General features: G+C 37.0%; 1 protein-coding gene across 1 annotated transcript in view; it reads right to left on the bottom strand.

Moving 5' to 3' along the window:
* Positions 1 to 22,761, bottom strand: part of megf11 (multiple EGF-like-domains 11) — a 183,270-nt gene that overhangs the window by 121,536 nt on the left and 38,973 nt on the right. Inside the window, exons 3-6 of the mRNA XM_073850488.1 lie at positions 21,710 to 21,833; positions 15,188 to 15,289; positions 14,594 to 14,694; positions 4,235 to 4,327 (exon numbers count right to left, since the gene is read on the bottom strand). Of these exons, the coding sequence (XP_073706589.1) occupies positions 4,235 to 4,327; positions 14,594 to 14,694; positions 15,188 to 15,289; positions 21,710 to 21,825 (412 nt within the window). The 5' untranslated portion in view covers positions 21,826 to 21,833. The remainder of the gene's footprint in view (positions 1 to 4,234; positions 4,328 to 14,593; positions 14,695 to 15,187; positions 15,290 to 21,709; positions 21,834 to 22,761) is intronic.

Raw genomic sequence — 22,761 nt, 5'->3', positions numbered from 1 at the left:
AGCCATTGAGGTAAAGGCCTGTTAACCAATTCATCTTGAGGATTCAATGACAGTCTGTTTGTTTTTCCACATGCAGATTGATTCCACCCTGTGCACTACTTATCATTTTAATTATGATGAAGACCATTCCACCAAGTACTGGGGCAAGAAAACAGGCCAGCTTCGTCTAATCCATCTATCCATTCACCTCTCCACCCATCCCATCCATCCATCCATCCCACCTCCATCAACCTATCAATCCAGCAATCAAGCCATCCATCCAGTCTTCCATTCGTTTGTCCATCTGCCATCACCCTGACTAGCTTTGTATTGAATAAGGTTGGAAGGACTAATAAATAAAATTGATTAACAATAATCAAAGACAACAATTAATTATTTAGATGAGAAAGTTTTCTAAACCAAAATATGCAAAAATGTCAGACCATACAGCAAGCTACAACACACATTTTACCGTTCAATCGATTTTTTAGAACAGTTTCCAACGTCAAGCAAGGAATTGTTGCTGTCATTCAAGTTTAATGACTCAAGATGATGAGCTTATCAATCAGAGAAAAAAACTATTATTTAGGACAAAACAATTCATAATTGGATTTCACATTAAGGTTGTAAATAAACCATATAGAATTTAAATCCTGTGTGTGAAGCAAGTCATTTTATATTGTAATTGTGGTTTGTATAATGTATGAAAAACACTGAGTGGACAAAATGTGTAAAACGAATGATACAGATAAAAACACAAACACATAAAAACATAAAATAGCCATTAATTATCTAAATAAACTATAAATAAATTAATAAATATATATTTTTCACTTTTACTTGAAACAGAAATCTTATGAGATTTTAAATTATATATATAGTATATACAGTTAAAGTCAAAAGTTTACATACACCTTGCAGAATCTGCAAAATGTTAATTATTTTGCCAAAATAAGAGGGATTATACAAATGCATGTTATTTTTTATTTAGTACTGACCTGAATAAGATATTTCACATAAAATACATTCACATATAGTCCACAAAATATATAAATAATAGCTGAATTTATAAAAATGACCCCGTTCAAAAGTTTACATACACTTGATTTTTAATACTGTGTTGTTACCTGAATGATCCACAGCTGTGTTTTATTTTTGTTTAGAGATAGTTGTTTATGAGTCCCTATATATAAGCCAGAAAACAGCTTTTAGAAATAAAACAGTAATTATTGTAATGAATAAATAATAATGAAATAATAAAAAAATGCAAATTTATGCATATTTATTACACAACTCTCTGTAATACTCATTCAAACACAATTACCGTTATCTTGTATATTTACTGTAAAATGAAAGTGGAGGATTCATTATTAATAGTAGGCTTGTGGTAATATTGTCAGTGTTCATCTTGCTGCCAGAATGTTTGTTTTGTACACTGTAACAGATTTAAGATAATACATTTTAAAACGCTCCCTCTCAAATAACAATTTAAGTCCTCATCTTTATTTATGTGGTAAAAGGCTGTGTAATTAGTGATGTGACTGTAATTAGTGTTATGCCTTAAACGTCCATCTAGTCTAAACTTTGTCTAGACTCAAAGCCAAAAAAGGCTTAAAAAGCTAATAAAATATGTCAACTCAAATCAATATTTTTGGTCTAATTTTCTTATTTTTATTTAATTCACTTATGTAATAATAATCGGATATTGTGCAACCAGCTGCTTGTTATTGCAGGGTGATGCAAGATCTGTCTGGAAGTATATTATCCCTGTAAATCCCTAAATTATATTATCTATATACAGTTGAAGTCAAAAGTTTACATACACCTTGCAGAATTTGTTAAATGTTAATTATTTTACCAAAATAAAAGGGATCATACAAAATGCATGTTATTTTTTATTTAGTCCTGACCTGAAGATATTTCACATATTTACATATAGTCCAAGAGAGAAAATAATATTAACATTTTTAACTAGGGTGACCATATTTTAGTTTTCAAAAAAGAGGACGTAGGACGAGGGGTGGGGGTGGGGTCCTAGTTTTGGTATCAAAATATGTCATTTCCATACCAAAACTACATATTTTACAGTCACTGTTATAGAGATTGATCATAAACACAGCTAAAAAGCTTCCCACACTCTTAAAAATAGAGGTGCTTTACAATGCCAGAGAAGAACCTTTTTTGTTAAAATGGCTCCATAAATGTATTTGTGAATTTTATTGGCGAAAGAAGGTTCTTCAGATTATAAAAAGGTAAGAAAGAGATGGTTCTTTAAAGAACCTTTGACTGAATGGCTCTTCATGGCATCGCTATGAAGAACCTTTTAAAGCATCTTTATTTTTAAGAGTGTACCACAGTGGCCATCCTTCACAAAACTAATATCTACCACAGTTTTATCACAGAATGCAAAATGTTTCAATACAAGCATTTCAGCCAAATGGAATGTATGCAATATTTCAAACTTTCAAAAATCAACCCGCCGCAACTGTTTAAAATCAGCCCAATGCGGATTTGGCAACCCTACATCCAACACGAACTGCATCCAAAGCGATTTAAATACTCCGCATATTGATAGCGACTCCATGATGTGCGAAAATTATATTCAATATTAGAATGTTTGCGGGAGACAACAGTCCCGCGCAAGGCTTTAATACAAAAACGGAGACAATGAATGGCGACTGTAGAAAGCAAAAGCCGAACCCCGGACATTTTGGGCGATTTAGGAATCCCGGCCGGACGCATTTTTTTAAGTCCAAAAAGAGGACATGTCCGGGGAAAAGAGGACGTATGGTCACCCTATTTTTAACAACAAGCCTGTTCAAAAGTTTACATACACCTATATCTCATGATCCACAGCTGTTTTTTTTTTTTTTTTCTTTGTTTAGTGATAGTTGTTTGTAAGTCCCTTGTTTGTCCTGAACGGTTAAACTGCCCGCTGTTCTTCAGAAAAATATCTTAGGTCCAACAGATTCTTTGGCTTTTCAGCATTTTTTTTGTATTTGAACCCTTTCAAACAATGACTGTATAATTTTGAGATCTATCTTTTCACACTGAGGATGACTGAGAGACTCATACAACTATTACAGAAGGTTCAAACGCTCACTGATGCTTCAGAAGGGAAACACATTGCATTAAGAGCCAGATGTGTACACTTCTAGTGGAATTTTGCCTAAATATCATGTATTTTTTTAATTTACTGCCCTACAGATGCTACAGAAGACACTTACATGTTCCCAAAAAGACTAGATAAATTTAATTTCCTGATCTTCAAATTCAAAAAGTTTTCACCCCCAGCTCTCAATGCATTGTGTTTCCTTCTGGAGCATCTGTGAGCATTTGAACCTTGTGTAATAGTTGCATATGAGTCCCTCAATTGTCTTCTGTGTGAAAAGATGGATCTTATAATCATACAGTCATTGTTGGAAGGGTTCAAATACATAAAAATGCTGAAAAAACAGAATCTGTGGGACCTAAAGGATTTTTTTGAAGAACAGCAGGCAGTTTAGGACAAACAAGGGATTCATGAACAACTATCACCAAACAAACAAACAAACAAACAAACAAACAAAAAAACACAGCTGTGGATCATTCAGGTAACAACATAGTATTAAAAATCAAGTGTATGTAAACTTTTGAACAGGGTCATGTTTTATAAATTCAAAATTATTTTCTCATGTAGACTATATGTAAATGTATTTTATGTGAAATATCTTATTCATTCAGAACAAAATAAAAAATACCATGCATTTTGCATGATCCCTCTTGTTTTGGTAGAATATTAACATTTTGCAGATTCTACTTTTGACTTCAGCTGTATATACTATATATATATAATTTAAAATGTCACATTTTAATTTATTTCTAAACACATCTGCATTATATGTTTTTGCATTATACATTTTTTGTGCACACTGTTTTGGGTACAATTAGCAAACTGGCAAAACATGGAGGTACTAAAAAAAATCCACAGTCAGAGAAATAACTAATCAAAATAGTGTGTTTTTGCTCCCAGAGCTTCAGCAGAAAAAGTAACTTGTTAATGCAACGGCATGATTACACATCTCATTCGTCCTCCATGATTTCCAGCTTTACTTTTTAATACAGCTGGCTAAAGAAGAGAGGGGAGCGAGTAAGTGAGAAACATGGTAGCTTTGCAGTGGCGTCTGGGGACTGGTGCAGCCATTAACTATGTGAGAGTGAGAGGGCCTTAATGAAGTGAACTGTGCTCTCAGAGTTAATGAGAGAGTGAACTCACCACTAGAGCAGTCCAGTCCTCCCCAGCCCGGCTCACACTGACATGTATCAGGAGACACACACCTACCATGGGCACACTCCTCGGTACATCGTGCTATCAGAGAGAAAAGAAGGGGAAGACAAAGAAACACATTAAACACAGCAGAAATAGCAAAATATTCTGGTTGCAGAGAATTAATTGAGCTTGAGATCCAAACACAAATAGGTTGTTTGGATGCATCCTGCATAAAACAGGAATGTGAATTAGTACAGGATGCTATCCAGACGCTGTAGGTCTGAGCCTCCCGCAAGACATAATTTAGCCGCCCGCAAATGTCTGCTGATGTGCTGATATGGAGGATAATGACTACACTGGCCATTTTCCAAAGATGGCTGTCACCGATGCCTCCTCGCTAGAGCTGTTGAACACAGCGCTAAGCCCTGGTCGCACGTTCTAAATGCTCACTCTGACCACAAGCTAAACGATTTCCTAAGAGATTGAGTCCTTGGTCAACATCTCAGTTTATCACATGAACCGGTTGTTCTGTGCAAAACGAGCCGACGTAAGCAGCCAGAGCCGCAAGGAAACAAGCTGTAAATCCCTCCAAATTTGATCAGCCTGCACTTTGCCACAATACTCTAACGCAGAGCCAGCCAGCCTTCGTGCTGTTTACGAAGTGTGCAGTTTTCTTGATCATTCCTATTGAACAACACAGCATCGAATTGATTGTCTATAGCATTAGTATTCCTGCCCGGGCCCTCGCATTCAGTCAGATATTTGGATTCGGACAAGTAATAAAATGACCTACATGGAGTTTCTGCCAGTCTTCTATTTTTTTTCTTTTTCAGGATGATGAAAAAGATGAATTAGAGGGAAAATATATGCGTGAATAATGCTTAAGGGAGTGAAGGTCGCCTGGCCAGCAGGACTCAAACCGACAGGCTCTTATCGGAGTCAGGAAACAGTCGACCCCCAAAGCTTCTGGAACAATCCACTTTGATTGGAATCAGCAGTGACTCTCTAAGTATCGGCGGAAGAGAGCATCTACTTCTAGAGATTTAAGCGTGAAGAAGGTAGCAAAAAAACTGTCAGAAGCTGTGGTATGTCCTTATCTTTGACCATGAAATATGTGAAGGTTGCTTCTATAAATAACAGAAAGTTAATGTGGCCGGTCATGCATTTCGTTGAAGGAAACCTGATAAACAATGCGGTGACCAGCATTTATCTTGTCTGGTTAATACACATATTATGATTCTCTTGGGAAGTGGTGAGAGAACTCGTTCCTAACCTTTTTCTAACCTAAACGCAAACTCAAAAGGTAATGAATTCAGGTTCTCATAAAGTGTTATACAGCAATACAGTGGAGTGTGTGTTAATCTGAATAAATCAATTCAGAGTGAACTAAGGGATTGGCACTGGGGCTACTTTTCCCCCTTCTACTCCAATGTGTTCCTCCAAACCGCACAAGAGCCGCTCGGTAAGGAGCTATATTTCAAGTTCTGTCACGTTCACAGGAGCCCCGAAGTATGACACAAATCTTAAATGTCAACACTTGGGGAACAGTGAATTTTTTTTTGCCAAAAGCTGCCCACACATTTCGTGGTGCTTATGATAATCTGCATTTTACCAGTAAATTGTTTTGAAATATTAGGATACATTTTATACGCAGGGGAAGGGCTGCAGATTTCTTATCTTCTTAAGAAACGAAAATATGTAGCGCATTTAAAATGCACTGTAGACGAATGAGGGGTTCTATATGAACCAGCTATGGGTACTTTTTTACACTCCCACTAGTTTAAAGGATTAGTTCACTGCCCCCACGTTACCCCCACGTCATTCAAGATGTTATTGTCTTTCTTTCTTCTGTCGGAAAGTAATGAAGGTTTTTGAGGAAAACATTCCAGAATTTTTCTCCATATAGTGGACTTCAATGGGAGCCAACAGGTTGAAGGTCCAAATTGCAGTTTCAATGCAGCTTCAATGGGCTCTACACTAGGGATGCACAAAATGGAAATTCTTGGCCGAAGCCAAACAAAATTACACACTAGGCCGAAGGTCGATTACAAACACGTTTTTTCGTGTTTTTCCCCCATGTATTTTTCACCATTGATACATAAATTAAATAGGCAATATTTGCTTTTTACAGTTTGTCTTGCTTTTCAAAGAAAAAATCAATTACAAAACCACTGAACACTTTAACATTCTAATAGAAATTATAGCCCACCAACAAAGCAAAATTTAACTTAAAATTAATAAGTTAGTAAAATAATATTTCTTGGCCATTTTTAAGATCCCCTTTTTGAATCAGGCATGTGTTTTTAATGTACAAATTAATGGAGCCTTGCTGAGCAAAGGAGAATGTTATAATAAATGTATTAATATAGCTGTTGTAACGATTGTTATCATTGTTTTTGTGTTACTTTTTTATTTTATTTTACAGAACAACAGTAAAATTACTAACATTTATGAATGTTGACTTTCATTTTGGCGGAAACCCGCAAGAAGACCGTTTTATCAATGTTTCTCATTACACTGTTTCAGCGCAGATTTATGATTCTCATCACACTGTTTCAGAGCAGATTTTCCTTGCACTTTGGACTTTCAAACCTGGCTAACAAGCTCGCACAGCGCTGTTAGCCAGGTTTGACAACATTTTGCATCTTTCTCTGACAGTTTTAAATGCTTCCACACTGCTGACATGTTTGCTGCATTAGTGCGCACCTCTATTTGATCGCGTCATGTCATTGTTCGGTATAATTTATTCAGCCTTTTCGCTTATTCTGCCACTGAAAGAGCTTTACTTTCACTTGAATTAGCGTCAATTTGGCGTCAATTGATTGAATTGACTACAACAAAACCGTGACACCACTGTGTCGTTACACCCTCAGTATACCATGGTTGAAATAAAATATCTTCTGATGTTCATTCATGTTTATTTAGTGCTTTAATTAAATAACGAAAGACGATCGGTTCACATGACGATTGATCTAATAAGGCAATACAATGATCTATTAAAAAGCCACAAAACGTTATTTTTTGTTTGAATTTCTTTAAAAAAATGACAACATATTAAAGCTAAGACCTTGTTTTATACTAGAAGTAACCTGCTCTGTCTTGGCTGTTTCCTCTTTGTTCCACAATGAATTTTTCATTGCGTGACAACATGATGTGTAGTGTGAGAGTTGCATTGTTTGCTGGACATTGTAACAGTAACTGAGGGCAAGTTTTTGCAAAGGGTCAATTTGAACCTACAACATGTTGTCTACACGTGTATTATATGGAGAAAAACCTTGGAATGTCTTCCTCAAAAACATTATTTCTTTTTGACTGAAGGAAGAAAGACATAAACATCTTGATGACATGGGGTTGAGTAAATTAACAATAATGAGTCAATTAACATTAAAACAACAACCTTTAGAATAGTTTCTAATAAGAGAAAAACATAAGCAATTCTGCACAGATCCAACAATATTCATAGTTTACTTTGTGCTTTCTTAGCACATCACGTTTCATTTTTATGGGGCAAATTTGTTGGTTTGAGATGGAAATGACAGCACAGCTGTCGGACAATGATGGTAAAAATCTAAATATTATAATGGATTTTCATAGTTAAAACCGGAATAAAATTGAGAGTCTGGGTAAAAAAAAGAAAATAAACAAAAATCTACACCTCAGAGTGAATGTGACCTTCACATATCAAAAAGAAAGAAAAGTCAACTCCATAAAAGTGCCAGAAGTTGTTTGTATGCAGACATTGCAAATTGCCTTCTTGGTTGAAAAAGTTGAGATGAGCCTCTCAGAATGAATATAAACATTTCTGTGCATGCAAATAAATCACGCTCATAAGAGTGAATTAATGTGTGTGCATGTTTTGATGCTGGCACACACAAAAGCTGGCTGTATTAGGTAAAGGATGAGGCAGGACTTGCCCTCATTCCTGGCCAGAGCAGCTATAGATTATCGCTCTTTCAGCCTTCACCTGGGCCCTCAATATTGGACATAAGCACAGGAAGGGGATGGGAGAGAGGGAGAATCCCAAATACCCAGAGGATGCTGCTTAGAGCAGAAATGCTCCACACACAGAAAATGCTAAACCTGCCACTGGCAAATAATGCAGTATGGATTTACACAGCACTGAGAACCTGATATTCAAGCATGCCGGTTCTCCTCCAGCTTAAGAAATAGAAAAAACCCTTAGCATTTTGTGCTGACAAAGACATCAATTTGACTTCCTGAAATCAATGAAGCCACGCAACGTGCTCAAAAGCGCGGTTTCAAAAACTCTGGCGATGAAATGATTGATTTTTGTTACAATCAGCAATTTCTGATCAGACAACAGAGACAAAATGCTAATTTGTCACATCTTTTCAGCAAATTAAAATTAATTTATGTAATGTAGGTGAAAGGATAAAGCGTGCCTTCCCCCGAGAGCTGAATTGATGTACGTGTCTATAATACTTCAGAAAATAGGTCCTGCGTTTTAATTAAAATTCAATGAATCTTCTTCCTTCTACACAGAAAAAGTCTATGTCTGCAGGCTGTGGTGAAAAATTACGTCTTTCATTTCGATAAAAGGCTAATCTCATTACACACTGCCGTTATCATACCGTGTAACAATAGAGCTAATTGTAATTGTCATGCATTATTACACAGAACACTCATCAGGCCAAAGATTTAAACATACAGTTTGACAATCAGTCAATCAATCAACACATTAAATAATCCAAGGTTATTACTGTATGCATCTATCATAAAGCATCTGCTGCATATCCTAGTACTGTGTATGAACTTTTTAATAACAAACCTAAAACAGGAATCAAACATATGCAAAAGAGATCTCATCTAATCCATCATTAAAACTGAGATGTGAAATCTACTTTGGTGCATGGGACTTTATTAGACTAGAGCATGTAATTCTCCAGAAAGAAGCTGCAGCATGCACATAGCATCATTAATACTGCATCACTAACTATTTGAGACTCTTCTGACCAGATGGTGTAAACCGCTTTGGCTCCACGTACGGCTTCCTTCTGCAAAGAAAAGTCATTTTTGCTCAGTATGAGCAAGATCGACTTCTCAACATTAAAAGCACAAACCTTACTTGCAAAAATACATTGGCGAACAACAGTCACTACAGACTAAGCCTAACAGTCTGACAGTTTGTGATTGATAGGAGTAGTGCATGAAGGTTAAATGACTCACATGATTCGGGCACATAAAATAAGAAAAACTCTTGTTCAATTGAGCTCCCTATGGACACAGAAGGCAAGCCGCAAACATGCGGCCTTCAAAGCGAATAGGCTGTGTTGGTTTAGGCCATTAATGAATTATGCCTTAAAATGCAGCTAATGCATGAGGGATTGGTTCTACTAGGAAAGCAGCTCATAAAAGGCACATATGAGAGGATAAACCCTGAGGTGTTCAGAGTGAAAAGAAAAGCAAAGATCCACATATATGTAATGAAAATGGCTTTAATACCTTCTCTTGTCCCGGCGAAGAGAACATAGCTAGTTCTACAAAGCTCTTAATCCTGCCGGTGAGAGCAGCAGGATTATTCACAGAGCAGATACAGCAAAAAAACAACCTGAAAACCCCCAAACCTCTCTAAGGTGACCACACCATTGCAAAAAAAAAAAACCCCCTCCATATTAGACTTCCTGCTGGCACCTCATATACAAAAGTCAAAATAAACCAGGAAATCAAATGAAGTCTTGATGGAGGCAAAGGTCTGCCAACAAGTCTGGCCTATGCACTATTTAATAAATGTCCAACAAATAGGCAAAAGTCCGAAAAAATCTATTAAAAACCACAAACTGTGGTTTAGTGAAGTAATATAGCTGTAATATTCACAATAAATAATTATTCTGCCAATTAATTCAGGTAGCATCTTGGTGCACATACAACTGATTTTACAGTTGATGTCAAAAGTTTACACCCCCTTTTAGAATCTGCTTAATGTTCATTATTTTATCAAAATAAGAGGGATCATACAAAATCCATGTTATTGTTTATTTAGTACAGACCTGAATAAGATATTAACATAAAAATATTTATAATAATAACCCCGTTCAAAAGTTTCCAACCCCTTGGTTCTTAATACTGCCCCTGCTGAAAAAAACCAGCTAAAACCAGCGTAGGCTGGTTGGATGGTTTTAGCTGGTCAACCAGGCTGGTTTTAGCTGGTCAGCAGGCTGGTTTTAGAGGGGTTTTGGCCACTTTACCTTAGCTGGTCAGGCTGGGAGACCAGCTAAAACCAGCTACTAACCAGCTAGTCTCACGTAGCCAGACCAGACTGACGGCTGAAGGTCTGGAATTCATGGCAGCTTTAATTGGCCAAGGCCTGCCCATAAGGCCATTTTTCAGCAGGGTAGGTCCCACAAATTTTTTGGGTTTCCAGCATTTTTGTGTTTGAACCCTTTCCAACAATGACTGCATGATTTTTAGATCTTTTCACGATGAGGACAGCTGAGGGACTATTACAGAAGTTTCAAACGCTCACTGATGCTAAATTTAACTGATTTTGTCTTCTAGGAAACATGTAAGTATCTTCTGTAGCCTCTGAAGGGCAGTATTAAATGAGAAAATATGATATTTAGACAAAATAAGAAAAATGTACACATCTCCATTCTGTTCAAATGTTTTCACCCCCAACTCTTAATGCATTGTTTTGCCTTCTGACGCATTAGTGAGCATTTGAACCTTCTGTAATAGTTGCATATGAGTCCCTTAGTTGTCCTCTAAAAATCATACAGTCATTGTTGGAAAGGATTCAAATTCACAAAAATACTGGAAAACCTTGTCAGAAAAAAATTGTCAGTCATCTTTGTTGAAAGTGGTCCTGACAGAATTAACATTTTGCAGATTTTGAAAGGGGGGTGTAAACTTTTGACCTCAACTGTACTTATTTTATCAATCAAAGTTGGAACTAATCGATTTATAAAGCATATTTTGGTCAAATATACAGCCATGTTTTAAACAGCACAGAGGCAATAAACATGCTATGAGGTCGCTGAGGGGGAAAAATTATGCCTACCATCTTCTCCACAGATGGTGTGGTTCCATTACAGCAACAACTGTTAACATGAAATTGTTGCTGCTATTGTGTGGTAATGAGAACATTATTGATTATTGTCATTGCCTTCTTCCACACAGACCACCAGACAATGTCAAAACTGATCCCTATCCCAGCTGCACCTAATCCCATGGTTGTTAGCAGTGCCTTCGGGCTACAGACAGAGCTGGACACAATCCCACTCAATAAGGACAGAAACATGAGATCAACTTTATCTTCAACAGACCATGGTCACTTGCATTCAGCTATAAAAAAAATCCTGTTACTAAAGGTCATTGTTGAAACCTCTTCCTTTCTACAATGACCTTTAGTAACGAAAGAACAGCATCTGGTGAACAAGCTGTTGATTTACAAGAGGGTTACAATCCATGAATTTCTCTCTTTTGGCTGTTATTGTTTAATATTCCGAATTTCATTCAATGGGAGCCAAAAAGAAATTCAAAAGGATTTGGTCATTTGGTCAGTTTTTTAAATTATAACAAGACTAGTGAATACCAAAATAAAAACTGCATCATCATTTACTCACGCTCAAGTGGTTGAACACCTTTATTTATTTTCTTATTAATTTACAATGATATTATATTGTATTATATTATATTATATTAGGGCAGGGTTTTGACACACATTTTATGATTCAATTTGATTCTGATTCACACATTTGAGATTAATGACAAATTTTCTCAATGGAAAAAAAAAAACTCAACTAATGCTGTAAAATCTACAAGAGTCGGTTGGTTCCACATTACTAAAATATTAAAAGTTAAAATTAACTGATTTGTATACAAACTCTTCAATTGCGCTTGATTAAGTTTTTATATTAAAAAAGTTATAGTTACAAAATTCTACCCCAATTCGTTTTTTGAAATACAAATATTTAAATGGAGGCTGTCATAAAAACTTTAAAACGGATTTATTCAAACAGAAATTAAACATTAAGGAACTGTAAAAAAAATTATAATGAATATGTTATATGGTGCATATATTTAACAAAATGATCCTCTCAAGTTCATTTTTCTAGCTGACTAATGAGTTTATAGCTACCGAATATGTTTTTTTTCTGAGGTAAATATGACGTTATGTGACATATTTCTGACAAGCTGTTATAACTTATTTATGAGTTATGAACAGAATTTGAAAGCTGAGACTTTTTTCATGTCAAAATTAACAAAGCACAAAGCTCTTAGCGATTTATTGGATGGGATGTGCACTAAAATGTTCCATTCGTTAGCTGAAAACAAGCTAGACTAATTGATTCTTGGGATTTAAGAAGCAATATTGTTTCGTAAAAAGGAGAATCGATTAAAATCAGAAAGTTTTATTTTTTTTACCCAGCCTAATATAATATAATATAATATAATATAATATAATATAATATAATATAATATAATATAATATAATATAATATAATATAATATAATATGTCACATAACGTCACATGACCCTGGACCACAAAACCTGTCATAAGGGTAAATGTTTTGCAAAAAAATCTAAATATTGAGAAAATCGGCTTTAAAGTTGTCCAAATGAAGTTCCTAGAAATGGATATTACTAATCAAAAGTTACGTTTTTATATATTTACGGTAGGAAATTTACAAAATATCTTCATGGAACATCTTTACTTAATATCCTAATGATTTTGGGCATAAAAGAAAAATCTGTAATTGGACATTCTGTAGTAAATACCTACATTTTGTTCCAGCAAAGAAAGAAAGAAGTGATGGTGAGTAAATGACAGTTTTCATTTTTGGATGAATTAATCCTTTCAAAGCTAAAAAAGAGAAACAGTGTGAGCAAATATATCAATTAAATAACTGCTTGAAATATCAAATTGCTCAAAACCTGCTGTCATGAGAGCAAGGCGTGAAGCCGTAAAATTAAAAATGTCCTTGGATCATAAAACGTGCTTTCTGTGGCATATGTAAATGACTAGGCTTTTAAAATCAAACTACAAAGACTGACAATGCTGCTTAGGTCCCTGTGACAAGACCACAGCAAAACAGCTGCTGGGTCTCATGGCTCGCTCCATGGTAAAGTGTAAAATTCTCTTTGATATGGTGAAATTAAAATTAAAATTAATTATGAATAAGTGTGACTCCACATAACAGCATCGCAGGTTAATAATCAGCATTTCAACCGTCCACACTCATCTGTCTGCGGCTCATCGTCTTCTCTTCATAACACTGAACTGAAGTAAAGTTTTATGATTCCTGCAGAGCTGAATATCACAGCGGACCATATCATGACTTAATGTAGGCTGTTAATTTCTTTCATTCTCATGAGAGTCCATTTAAAACTCACAGGCTGAAGAATTACATGACATTATGCATTCAAAATGGAGTAGACACTGAGATGAGACCGAATACATTTATCACAGCCTTACATATTCAAAGACCACAGGTAGTTTCGTGCAGACATTTCTGTCCACACACAGTCCCATCCAGAAACAGACATCCATCAGAAAGCCCGTCCCTCCCTCTTGTTAATAATGCCGAGTAGCTGTGAGGGCATCAAATCCCATTTGCTCTTAAGCTACGTGTGCTGATTTTTATCCTCTCCCTGGAGCTAGGTAAGACTGTCATTTACCTCATCACCTTGACACGGTCCTGTGCGAGGTCCTTTCACGCAGAGATTTTTGCATATTGTCAAACAACCGCTGAACCGTGTGAGCCAAAGGTCTGAGCTGACTGACAGGATTCGCTCACTCGTGATTAAAACGCATTAAAGATAATGAGGCTGGTCTTCACAATAACCAATCCTGAGAAACAAAACACGCATTTACAATCTTGGCAGCACGAAAAGACAATAAACTATTATAAAAGCTGACATTTCTGACATTCACTGCTTATAAAATAATCGCTAAAATCTATCATTCAGACCACAGCAAGGGAAAGTTGTTATTTCCTTAATTAGCGTATTATCTCCAGAACGGGAGGAATTAGGACAATGTATTTGCAGTGAATCACTCAAAATTCTTTTTTTCTAAAAATGAGCGATAACTGAATGCTATTAACGCCGTTATAATGGCGTACTGGCAGTGTTTAAACTGAATATATGAGCAAACCCAATATGAGTAGGACCAGTAATGAAAGGCACAAATTATGCCTGAAATATGCAGTTGCAAAAATGCCTCAAAGATGGCTGAGATTTTGATGAATGCCTCCAGAGGAAGGAGCGGGGTTCAAGGCTTAAGAGGACATCGCTCAAGCAGATGAATGCTTTTATTGTGCTCATAACCACTTGCAAGAAAGAGAAATTGAACTGTGCTGATTTAAGAGGAAATAAGCGAGCGAAATGTGAAAGACACTCACGGACACACAAGTCTCCGCTCTCGAAATAGCCAGGACAGCATTGAGAACGCCGACGGTACATGGTCCTCACCCCACGCCGATATGCCGTCTTGTAGCTGGTCCTGAGACGGAAACACGTAGACATGCACACAAGAGAGAGCATGAACATCAATAACCTGGCAGGTTAACTTCACAAGGGCATTATGGTATACAGTGCACCTGGCCACCGTTTGCTTTTCTATTTGTGTCTAAATATAAAAATAAACATAATTAAAGTAAGTTAAGGAAAAGTTTTTGTGTTCGGTGAAGGGCATCTCGCTTCTGAATGCAACATTGCGGTACAGTGACTCACTGAACCCATAGCTTTTAGCCGGGACACTGACGATAAAGTCTTTAATGCAGCAATTAAAACCAATGTAATGTCGGATGACAGTCAAACGACCATTTCCATCCTGACTCTGACCACCACAATCACGGCTGGTAACATTAACACTCGGTAATAAAGACACTGGCACACCGGCACCTTGATTTTTATGTGTCTAGTGGGAGAGTGCTGCTTGTTGCCATGGAGCGGAATCGTGACAACTGTAGTTCAAAAGTCAGGGTCATGCTCACCTGTGTCTGGTGCATTTAAACCAATTGAGGATGTCGGTGCACCTGGTGTAGTAGATCTGGTCAAAAGGATGAGCGTAGGACTCCTGAACAGTCACCGCGTAGCTGAAAGACAGAAAGACCAAGGAGAAATTTAAATCTCTCATACTTATGTAATAATCTTTTTTGGCTTTGTTGAAATACATTTAGGGCAGTGGTTCTGAAGCTTTTTACTCAAAGGCCCCCATTGTCCAATACAATATTAATAATAATAATAAGGCCCCCCATATTGAGAAAATACTGATACTTCACGGAACTTCTGCTGGGAGTGTATATAATACATTAATTGAACAATTAATAACAGTTATTGAGGGGAAAAATGAAATATGGATTCAGCTGATTTCAGCGTTTTTTTAATAGCGCTGAAACCCTATTGTAATTGTTAGAAAAGGTCAGCAATCTCCATGTAAAACTGATCGTGCAGACCAAACGGAAAGTCGTAGAGACTTGAAACTTGGAGGGACGGTAGTACTCACACTGCCTACAACTTCACCAAGGCTCATCCCAATCAGCCTGACGGGGGCACTACAGTGATCAAAAGTATGTAATCGTTCTGTAGAAATTTAACTGTCAGTCGCAGGTTGTTGGAATCCTTGGCTCACGCCGGACAAAACGCATGCCTCAGATTGAATCATGAGCCTGGTGAAAATTTCAGGTATTTTGGATTATTTTCAAAACCTACTTTTGTGAACTAGTCCTAGGTTTTTCGCTTGAACAGAATAGAAAAGGGGCATGTCTAAATTTACCCCAAATCCTATAAAGCCCAAATGAAAATTAAAAACGTCACGAAACCTGGTGAGCATATGCAAAAGGTGCTTCTAAACAAGCATACAAAGTTTTAGGGAGATCGGACCACAGATGGCACTTTAACAGTTTTAAATGTTAAAAAACATAATATTTCGATGGTTTTATGTAGTTCTCACATGGCCTACAACATCACCAAGGCTCGTCCCAATCAGCCTGATGGGGGCGCAACAGCGATCAATTTTATACTGTTCTATATAGTACTCACACGGTCTACAACATCACCAAGGCTCACTACAGTGATCAAAAATACAAAACCGCTCATAACTCCTAAACCGCCAGTTGCAGGTCGTTGGAATCCTTGGTTCACGTCGGACAAAACGCATGCCTCAGATTGGATTGTGAGCCTGGCAAAATTTCAGGTATTTTGGATTTTTATCAAAACCTACTTTTGTGAACTAGTCCTAGATTTTTTGCTCGATCAAAATCAAACCAGTACAGAAAGATTCTCTGGAGAGTGAATCGCTGTGCACTGTCGTGGTCCAAAGTACCACAAGTGTCTTTAAGGACATTTGCATATCTCAAAAAAAAAGGCTGCCATTGGCAATGACATTTAAGCACCTATTAGACAAGGTTAACAGAGGCCGATCGAAACGAAACTTGGTGGGCTTGTTTGACTCATGACCCCAAAGGTCTGTGGGAAATTTGAAAGAAATTGGTCACTGGGGCGGGGTGATACATTGCGCGGTTTTTCGCACATACACGTTATACTCGTATCATGACAGAGCTCCTCATTCTGGACAAACTGTTTGTTAAATGATTGAGAAGTACTAGGTTTTTCGCTTAATTTGGAAAAAAAAAACATGGCAGTACAATTCCTTGGACTTTCTAAATCAATAATGATATATATATTTTTTTAATTTACATTTTTGGAAGCTATAACGTGGTCATTTAGAAAAGAGGCCTGTCCAAATTGATCCAAAACTGAAAACTTTACAAAACCTGGTGAGCACATGCTGAACAAGTTTTAAGGAGATTGGATATAATGCCATGGCTGGCACTATAACAGTTTTAAACATTAAAAACATAATATTTCTATGGTAAATTACTTGGATTTGGCAAAAATGCTTTTTAAATCATTGATTTAGGTGGTTACAGGCTTCCTAAATAATGTCTTTTTCATATGTGCTTAGATGCCTTAAAGCGCTTGAACCCAGGTAATCGCTGCTTGCAACTATATTTTAAAAATATTATTACATAATGAAGTCACCCTGTGACCCCCTTGGAAGTTTGCTTGGGTCCCTCAGAAGCCCCAACTCCCTGGTTACAGGGATAGTTCACCCAAAAAAAAATATCTGTCATTAATTATTCACCCTCATGTCGTTCCAAACCTGTAAGACTTTCATTCATCTTCGGAACACAAATTAAGATATTCTTGATGAAATACAAGAACTTTCTGATCCTGCATAGACAGCAATGCAACTGAAACGTTCCAAGGCCCAGAAAGGTAGTAAGGACATCGTTAAAATAGTCCATGTGACATCAGTTATTCAACCTTAATGCTACGAAGCCATAAGAATACTTTTTGTGCACAAAGAAAACCAAGATATCGACTTTATTCAACAATTTTTTATTTTCTGTGTCAGTCAGTTTTCATTTTTGGGTGAACTGAACCTTTAAGAACTACTAATTTAGGGGACAAGAATTAGGAATTGTAGATTTGGTCCTGGGCATTAACACAGTGCAAAGTTTGAGCTTTTTTGTAGTCAGGACATTCATGCATTTGCATATACAGCAATACACCTACCCCAAGAAATAGTCTCTGAAGTTAAAAGTGACAATTTCCCGTGGGGACCCCTACCTGAAATTGCCCAAACATGATTATACTGCAGAGAAACAAAGAATTTGCTGGTCTCAAGTCTATAATTAACTGTATCCTAAAAAAACAAAACCATAAAATACTCATACGTAATATTCAGATAAGTATCCATCTATTTTACTTAAAGTTCAAAACAACTTCTCTCAAATAAGGAGACTAGCATAATATTTCCTTCCAAAGCTACAGTAAATCTAGAAAAACAAAATGGCTTGTCTTAACTCAAAAATATTCTCTTTCAGAGAAGCAATGCTAAAACTCATTCATCTTTGTAGCCCTCTGTCCTCCTCTCTGCAGAGGCAATTGCTCCTGCTTATTTGTCATAACTGATAACAGCCTTTACAAACAATAATTTTTCAGGCAATAGGTTCAGTCAAAACAGATTGTTCTGGTCAACTGGATGCTGTTCTGCCTGCTTTATTTTAGCAACTTATCCTTACTCTCCCTCCCTCCCTCCCTCCCTCCCTCCCTCCCTCCCTCCCTCACACACACACACACACACACACACACACACACACACACACACACACACACACTACAAGGTTAATAATAAGAACATCAATATTGTTTTGTGTGTTTAGTGACTGAACCTAATACCTGTAGGCAAGTGTAACCAGATCAACACTCACAAACACAATCCTTTATATCGCTTCAGCTGTGCCATTAAAAGTGAATACAGTCAATACAGGAACAAACAAATGTAAATCCCCTAAATCTCTGAGATAACAGAATAGAACTGAACTATCAGCACTGGCGCCCCTCAGGGCTGTGTCCTCTCCCCACTGCTCTTCTCCCTGTACACTAATGACTGTACCACTAAAGAACCCACTGTCAAGCTCCTAAAGTTTGCAGACGACACCACACTTATCGGCCTCATTCAGGACGGTGACGAGTCTGCTTACAGACAGGAGGTCAAAGAGCTGGCTGTCTGGTGCAGTCATAACAATCTGGAGCTCAACACGCCTTAAAACTGTGGAGATGATCATGGACTTTAGGAGGAACCCCCCTGCTCTTCCCCCACTCATCATCATGAACAGCACTGTAAACACAGTGGAGTCATTCAGGTTCCTTGGCAACACCATCTCTCATGACCTGAAGTGGGACATTCACATAGACTCCATTGCTAAAAAGGCCCAGCAGAGGCTGTACTTCCTCCGCCAGCTGAGGAAGCTCAACCTGTCACAGGAACTGGTGAAACAGTTTTACTCTGCCATCATTGAGTCCATCCTCTGCACTTCAATTACCATCTGGTTCAGCTCAGCTACCAACTCTGATCTCAGAAGACTACGTCGAATAGTCCGGACTGCTGAACGAATCATTGGTACAACCCTCCCTACCCTTCAGGATCTGTACTTATCCAGAGTACGAAAAAGGGCTGGCAAAATCATTTTGGACCCCTCACATCCAGCACACTCGATTTTTGAACTTTTACCATCTGGTCGGCGCTACAGAGCACTGAGCACCAAAACGACCAGACACAGATACAGTTTCTTTCCACAGGCAATCCATCTCATGAACACTTGATCATGGAACACACAACACTATTATACACTCCTTACTCATTACTCCGTTTTTTATTTAATGCACATACTTACTTACATTCAAATATTGCACCTTATATACCTGTACATAGTAAATTGAATATTTTTGTATATTGGGTCTGCTATTTTTGCAAATTGTCTGTCTTGTATACTTGTATATTGTTCTTTTTATAATCTGTGTCGTTTTGTCACTGTCATTCTGTAGCACTGTGGAGCTTCTGTCACTAAAACGAATTCCTAGTATGTGTAAACATACCTGGCAATAAAGCTCATTCTGAAATACACATTGTGTGTGTTTTCAAACCAATCCACACAGCACGCAACCACTTACATCCAACCTTATTCAGAAAAGTTTATCCGCTGTTGTAAATTTTCATTGGGTGTCCATTCAAAAATTTTGTTCCATTCTGACAAGCATCCATCTGTTATAAAGCAATTTTTTATCTCAGACAACACAATCAGTGTTGGGAATTCACCTAACTCAACACTGAGCATTAACTTGACACAAAATCAACACTATTTTGAAGAACTACGTTCCAAAAAAAAGTGTAGTCAACTTGACTACGCTACTAACTTGACTACAGTTTACTGGTACAATACAATTAACAATTAACTGGTAGAAATTTGACCTGTAGAGATTTTGGAACGTCTAACGTCTCTATCATGGTTACACGCTCATGTGACGTTGCTGTGCTATGTGGTCACACAAATGTATCGTTTGCACTTGTTTTTAAGCATTGCGGTTTAAAAACAAGTGATTTTAAGCCACTGAAACTCAGTTAGCAGTGGAGAACAACTAATTTTGCTACATGTGTTTTACATTATTGAAGTTATTGAAGTTAATTTTGCCGCTGAATAGGCCTTGAACGGTTGAATACACACACTTGTATGTGTCAAAATGCCCATCTTTGCAAGTATCCTCATAAACATAGTAATTTAGGTTTTAAGTAAAAGCAAACAACTAAGAAAGAAAACACATTTGTAACAGTATATTTGATCCGGACAGCTCTTAAAGTGATCGCAGTCTAATACTCCTGCTGTCTGTCATTCATGTCACTATTTAAGGATTAGTACACTTCTGAAATAAAAATTTACTCACCCCAATGTCATCCAAGATGTTCATGTCTTTCTTTCTTCAGTTAAAAAGAATTTTTTTGAAGAATATAATGCAGGATTTTTCTCCATATAGTGGACTTCAATGGTGCCCAACGGGTCGAAGGTTTCACTGCAGTTTCAAAGGCCTCTAGAAAATCCCAGCCAAGTAATCAGGGTCTTATCTAGCAAAATAATTGGTCATTTTCTAAAAAAAAAGGTATTTATATGCTTTTTAACCATAAACACACATGTAGGCAGAAGTACCAATCCAGTGAAAAAAAAGGTACTTCGATGGTGCCCAATGGGTTGAAGAGCCAAACTTCAGTTTCAAAGGGCTCTAAACAAACCCAGCCAAGGAATCAGGGTCTTATTTAGCAAAAAGATCAGTCAATTTCTAAAAAAAGTTACATTTTTATGCTTTTTAACCATAAACGCACATGTAGGCAGAAGTACCAACTCAGTGAAATGTGCAAACGTGCAAAGAAAGTCAAACAACCTTTACAAAAAAAGGTAAAACAATGATGTTGAATGATTTTGAAGTTGGAGGAGAAAATGCAATAAAGTTTTTCGCCCTACTCTACATTTCTGAACCAAAGTACACAGAGGAAGAATTAACCAAGCGTGACCTTTCCAACATAATTAAGTAATGCGTAAAGTCACATATTTTTAGAAAATAACCAATAATTTCGCTTGATAAGTCTCTTATTCCTTGGCTGGGATCACGTAGAGACCTCTGAAGCTGCACTGAAACTGCAATTTGGACCTTCAACCCATTGGGCACCATTGAAATCCATTATATGGAGAAAAATCCTGGAATCTTTTCCTCAAAAACGTTTAGATCTCTTTGACTGTAGAAAGAAAGACATGAACATCTTGGATGACATAGGGGTGAGTAAATTATGAAGAGCTTTTTATTGTGGAAGAACTAATCCTTTGTGATGCATATTATTATTGTTACTAGGATTATTTATCATTAAGTACATTCTCATAATTATCCCTAAAATATAAGTATGATAACTTATTAATTAGAAACAAATTAACCTACTTTTTATTTTTACATTGAACACTGCCACAACCCATTATAACAATCACACCGCCATAAACCACTTAACCATTTGACCAAAACATCCTTCCGGCATGTGGGAGAGGAATAACTACGCTGTGTGAATCCTGCAATTGATAAACGGAAGGTAAAACGGAGTTTAACACAGGAGACTGCCCCTCTCTCACCTCTCCCAGTGACTGCAGACATTGGGGTCATCTGGGTTGAGGCTCCATGCGCTGATAATGAGGCCCAGAACAGCCAGCACAGGCAGGGCTAATGGGTAGGCCCGTACCGGCCCCATGACTCCTCCTGAGAGAATGAGAGTGAGAAAAAGAGAGAGAGTGAGAGAGAAAGAGACAAGGACACTTTTTGTCCTTTATCATTCTTCTAAATTGGAGCCCTTGGAACATTCTTGGAAGTGCAGTGCAAAGAGATGACTTTTTAAGAATTATATCAAGAAATATCACAGGAATTCAATACGCAAAATGGGTGAACAACCAAAATGTGGTGACAGATGGCTGATATAATGGTGTGAAATATGTGTGATACAGACTAATACAATTTAATTATGAGATGTACACAAACATTTTTTTTCACAATATTTACTTAATAATCTCAAAATGACCAAATATTGTGGGAATCGTTCATCTGGTCGATACACCAGTCTTATATTCATGAATATTTGTGACTGTATATGTTCTGTAACACTTAGCACAGGATATTAGTCTCATGACAGTGATGAAGGACTCTTTAAGACCACAAAGGGTGAACCGTTTGTTTAAACTGTCAAGATATTTCATTAGACACATGATGGGAGATGAGCATGTGTGTGATGAATTGACATGACGGAGACAGATGTAGAAGGGCACGTGAATGACACACTGCTCAAGCACGGGCCAGCGAAGCGTGAAAGCACTGATTATGTTAAACGGCAGGGGGTATCGCAGAAGGACACAAGAACAACAGTTTGTTCAATTCTAGGCAACTCTATGTATCTGTATTTTTTCCCAAATTCTGTTAATTTTTTTTCCAAATTCTGTTTTTCTGTTTTAATTTTTCTAGAATCTGTTTTAATGGTTAAATTAAAAAATCTAATTTATTGGAATCATGAAAAACGATGGGTTATTTTCTTAAAAAAAATACAATTTATATACTTTTTAACCTTAAATGCTCATCTTGTCTAGCTCTGTGTGTACTCTGTGTAGAGATTAAAAAGTATATAAATTGTAAATGTTTT

The sequence above is a fragment of the Garra rufa genome, chromosome 11, assembly GCF_049309525.1.
Source record: "Garra rufa chromosome 11, GarRuf1.0, whole genome shotgun sequence".
NCBI classification, from domain to species: Eukaryota; Metazoa; Chordata; class Actinopteri; order Cypriniformes; family Cyprinidae; genus Garra; species Garra rufa.
The sequence above is the reverse complement of the archived record's forward strand: the minus strand, read 5'-3'. Positions and strand labels throughout refer to the sequence as shown.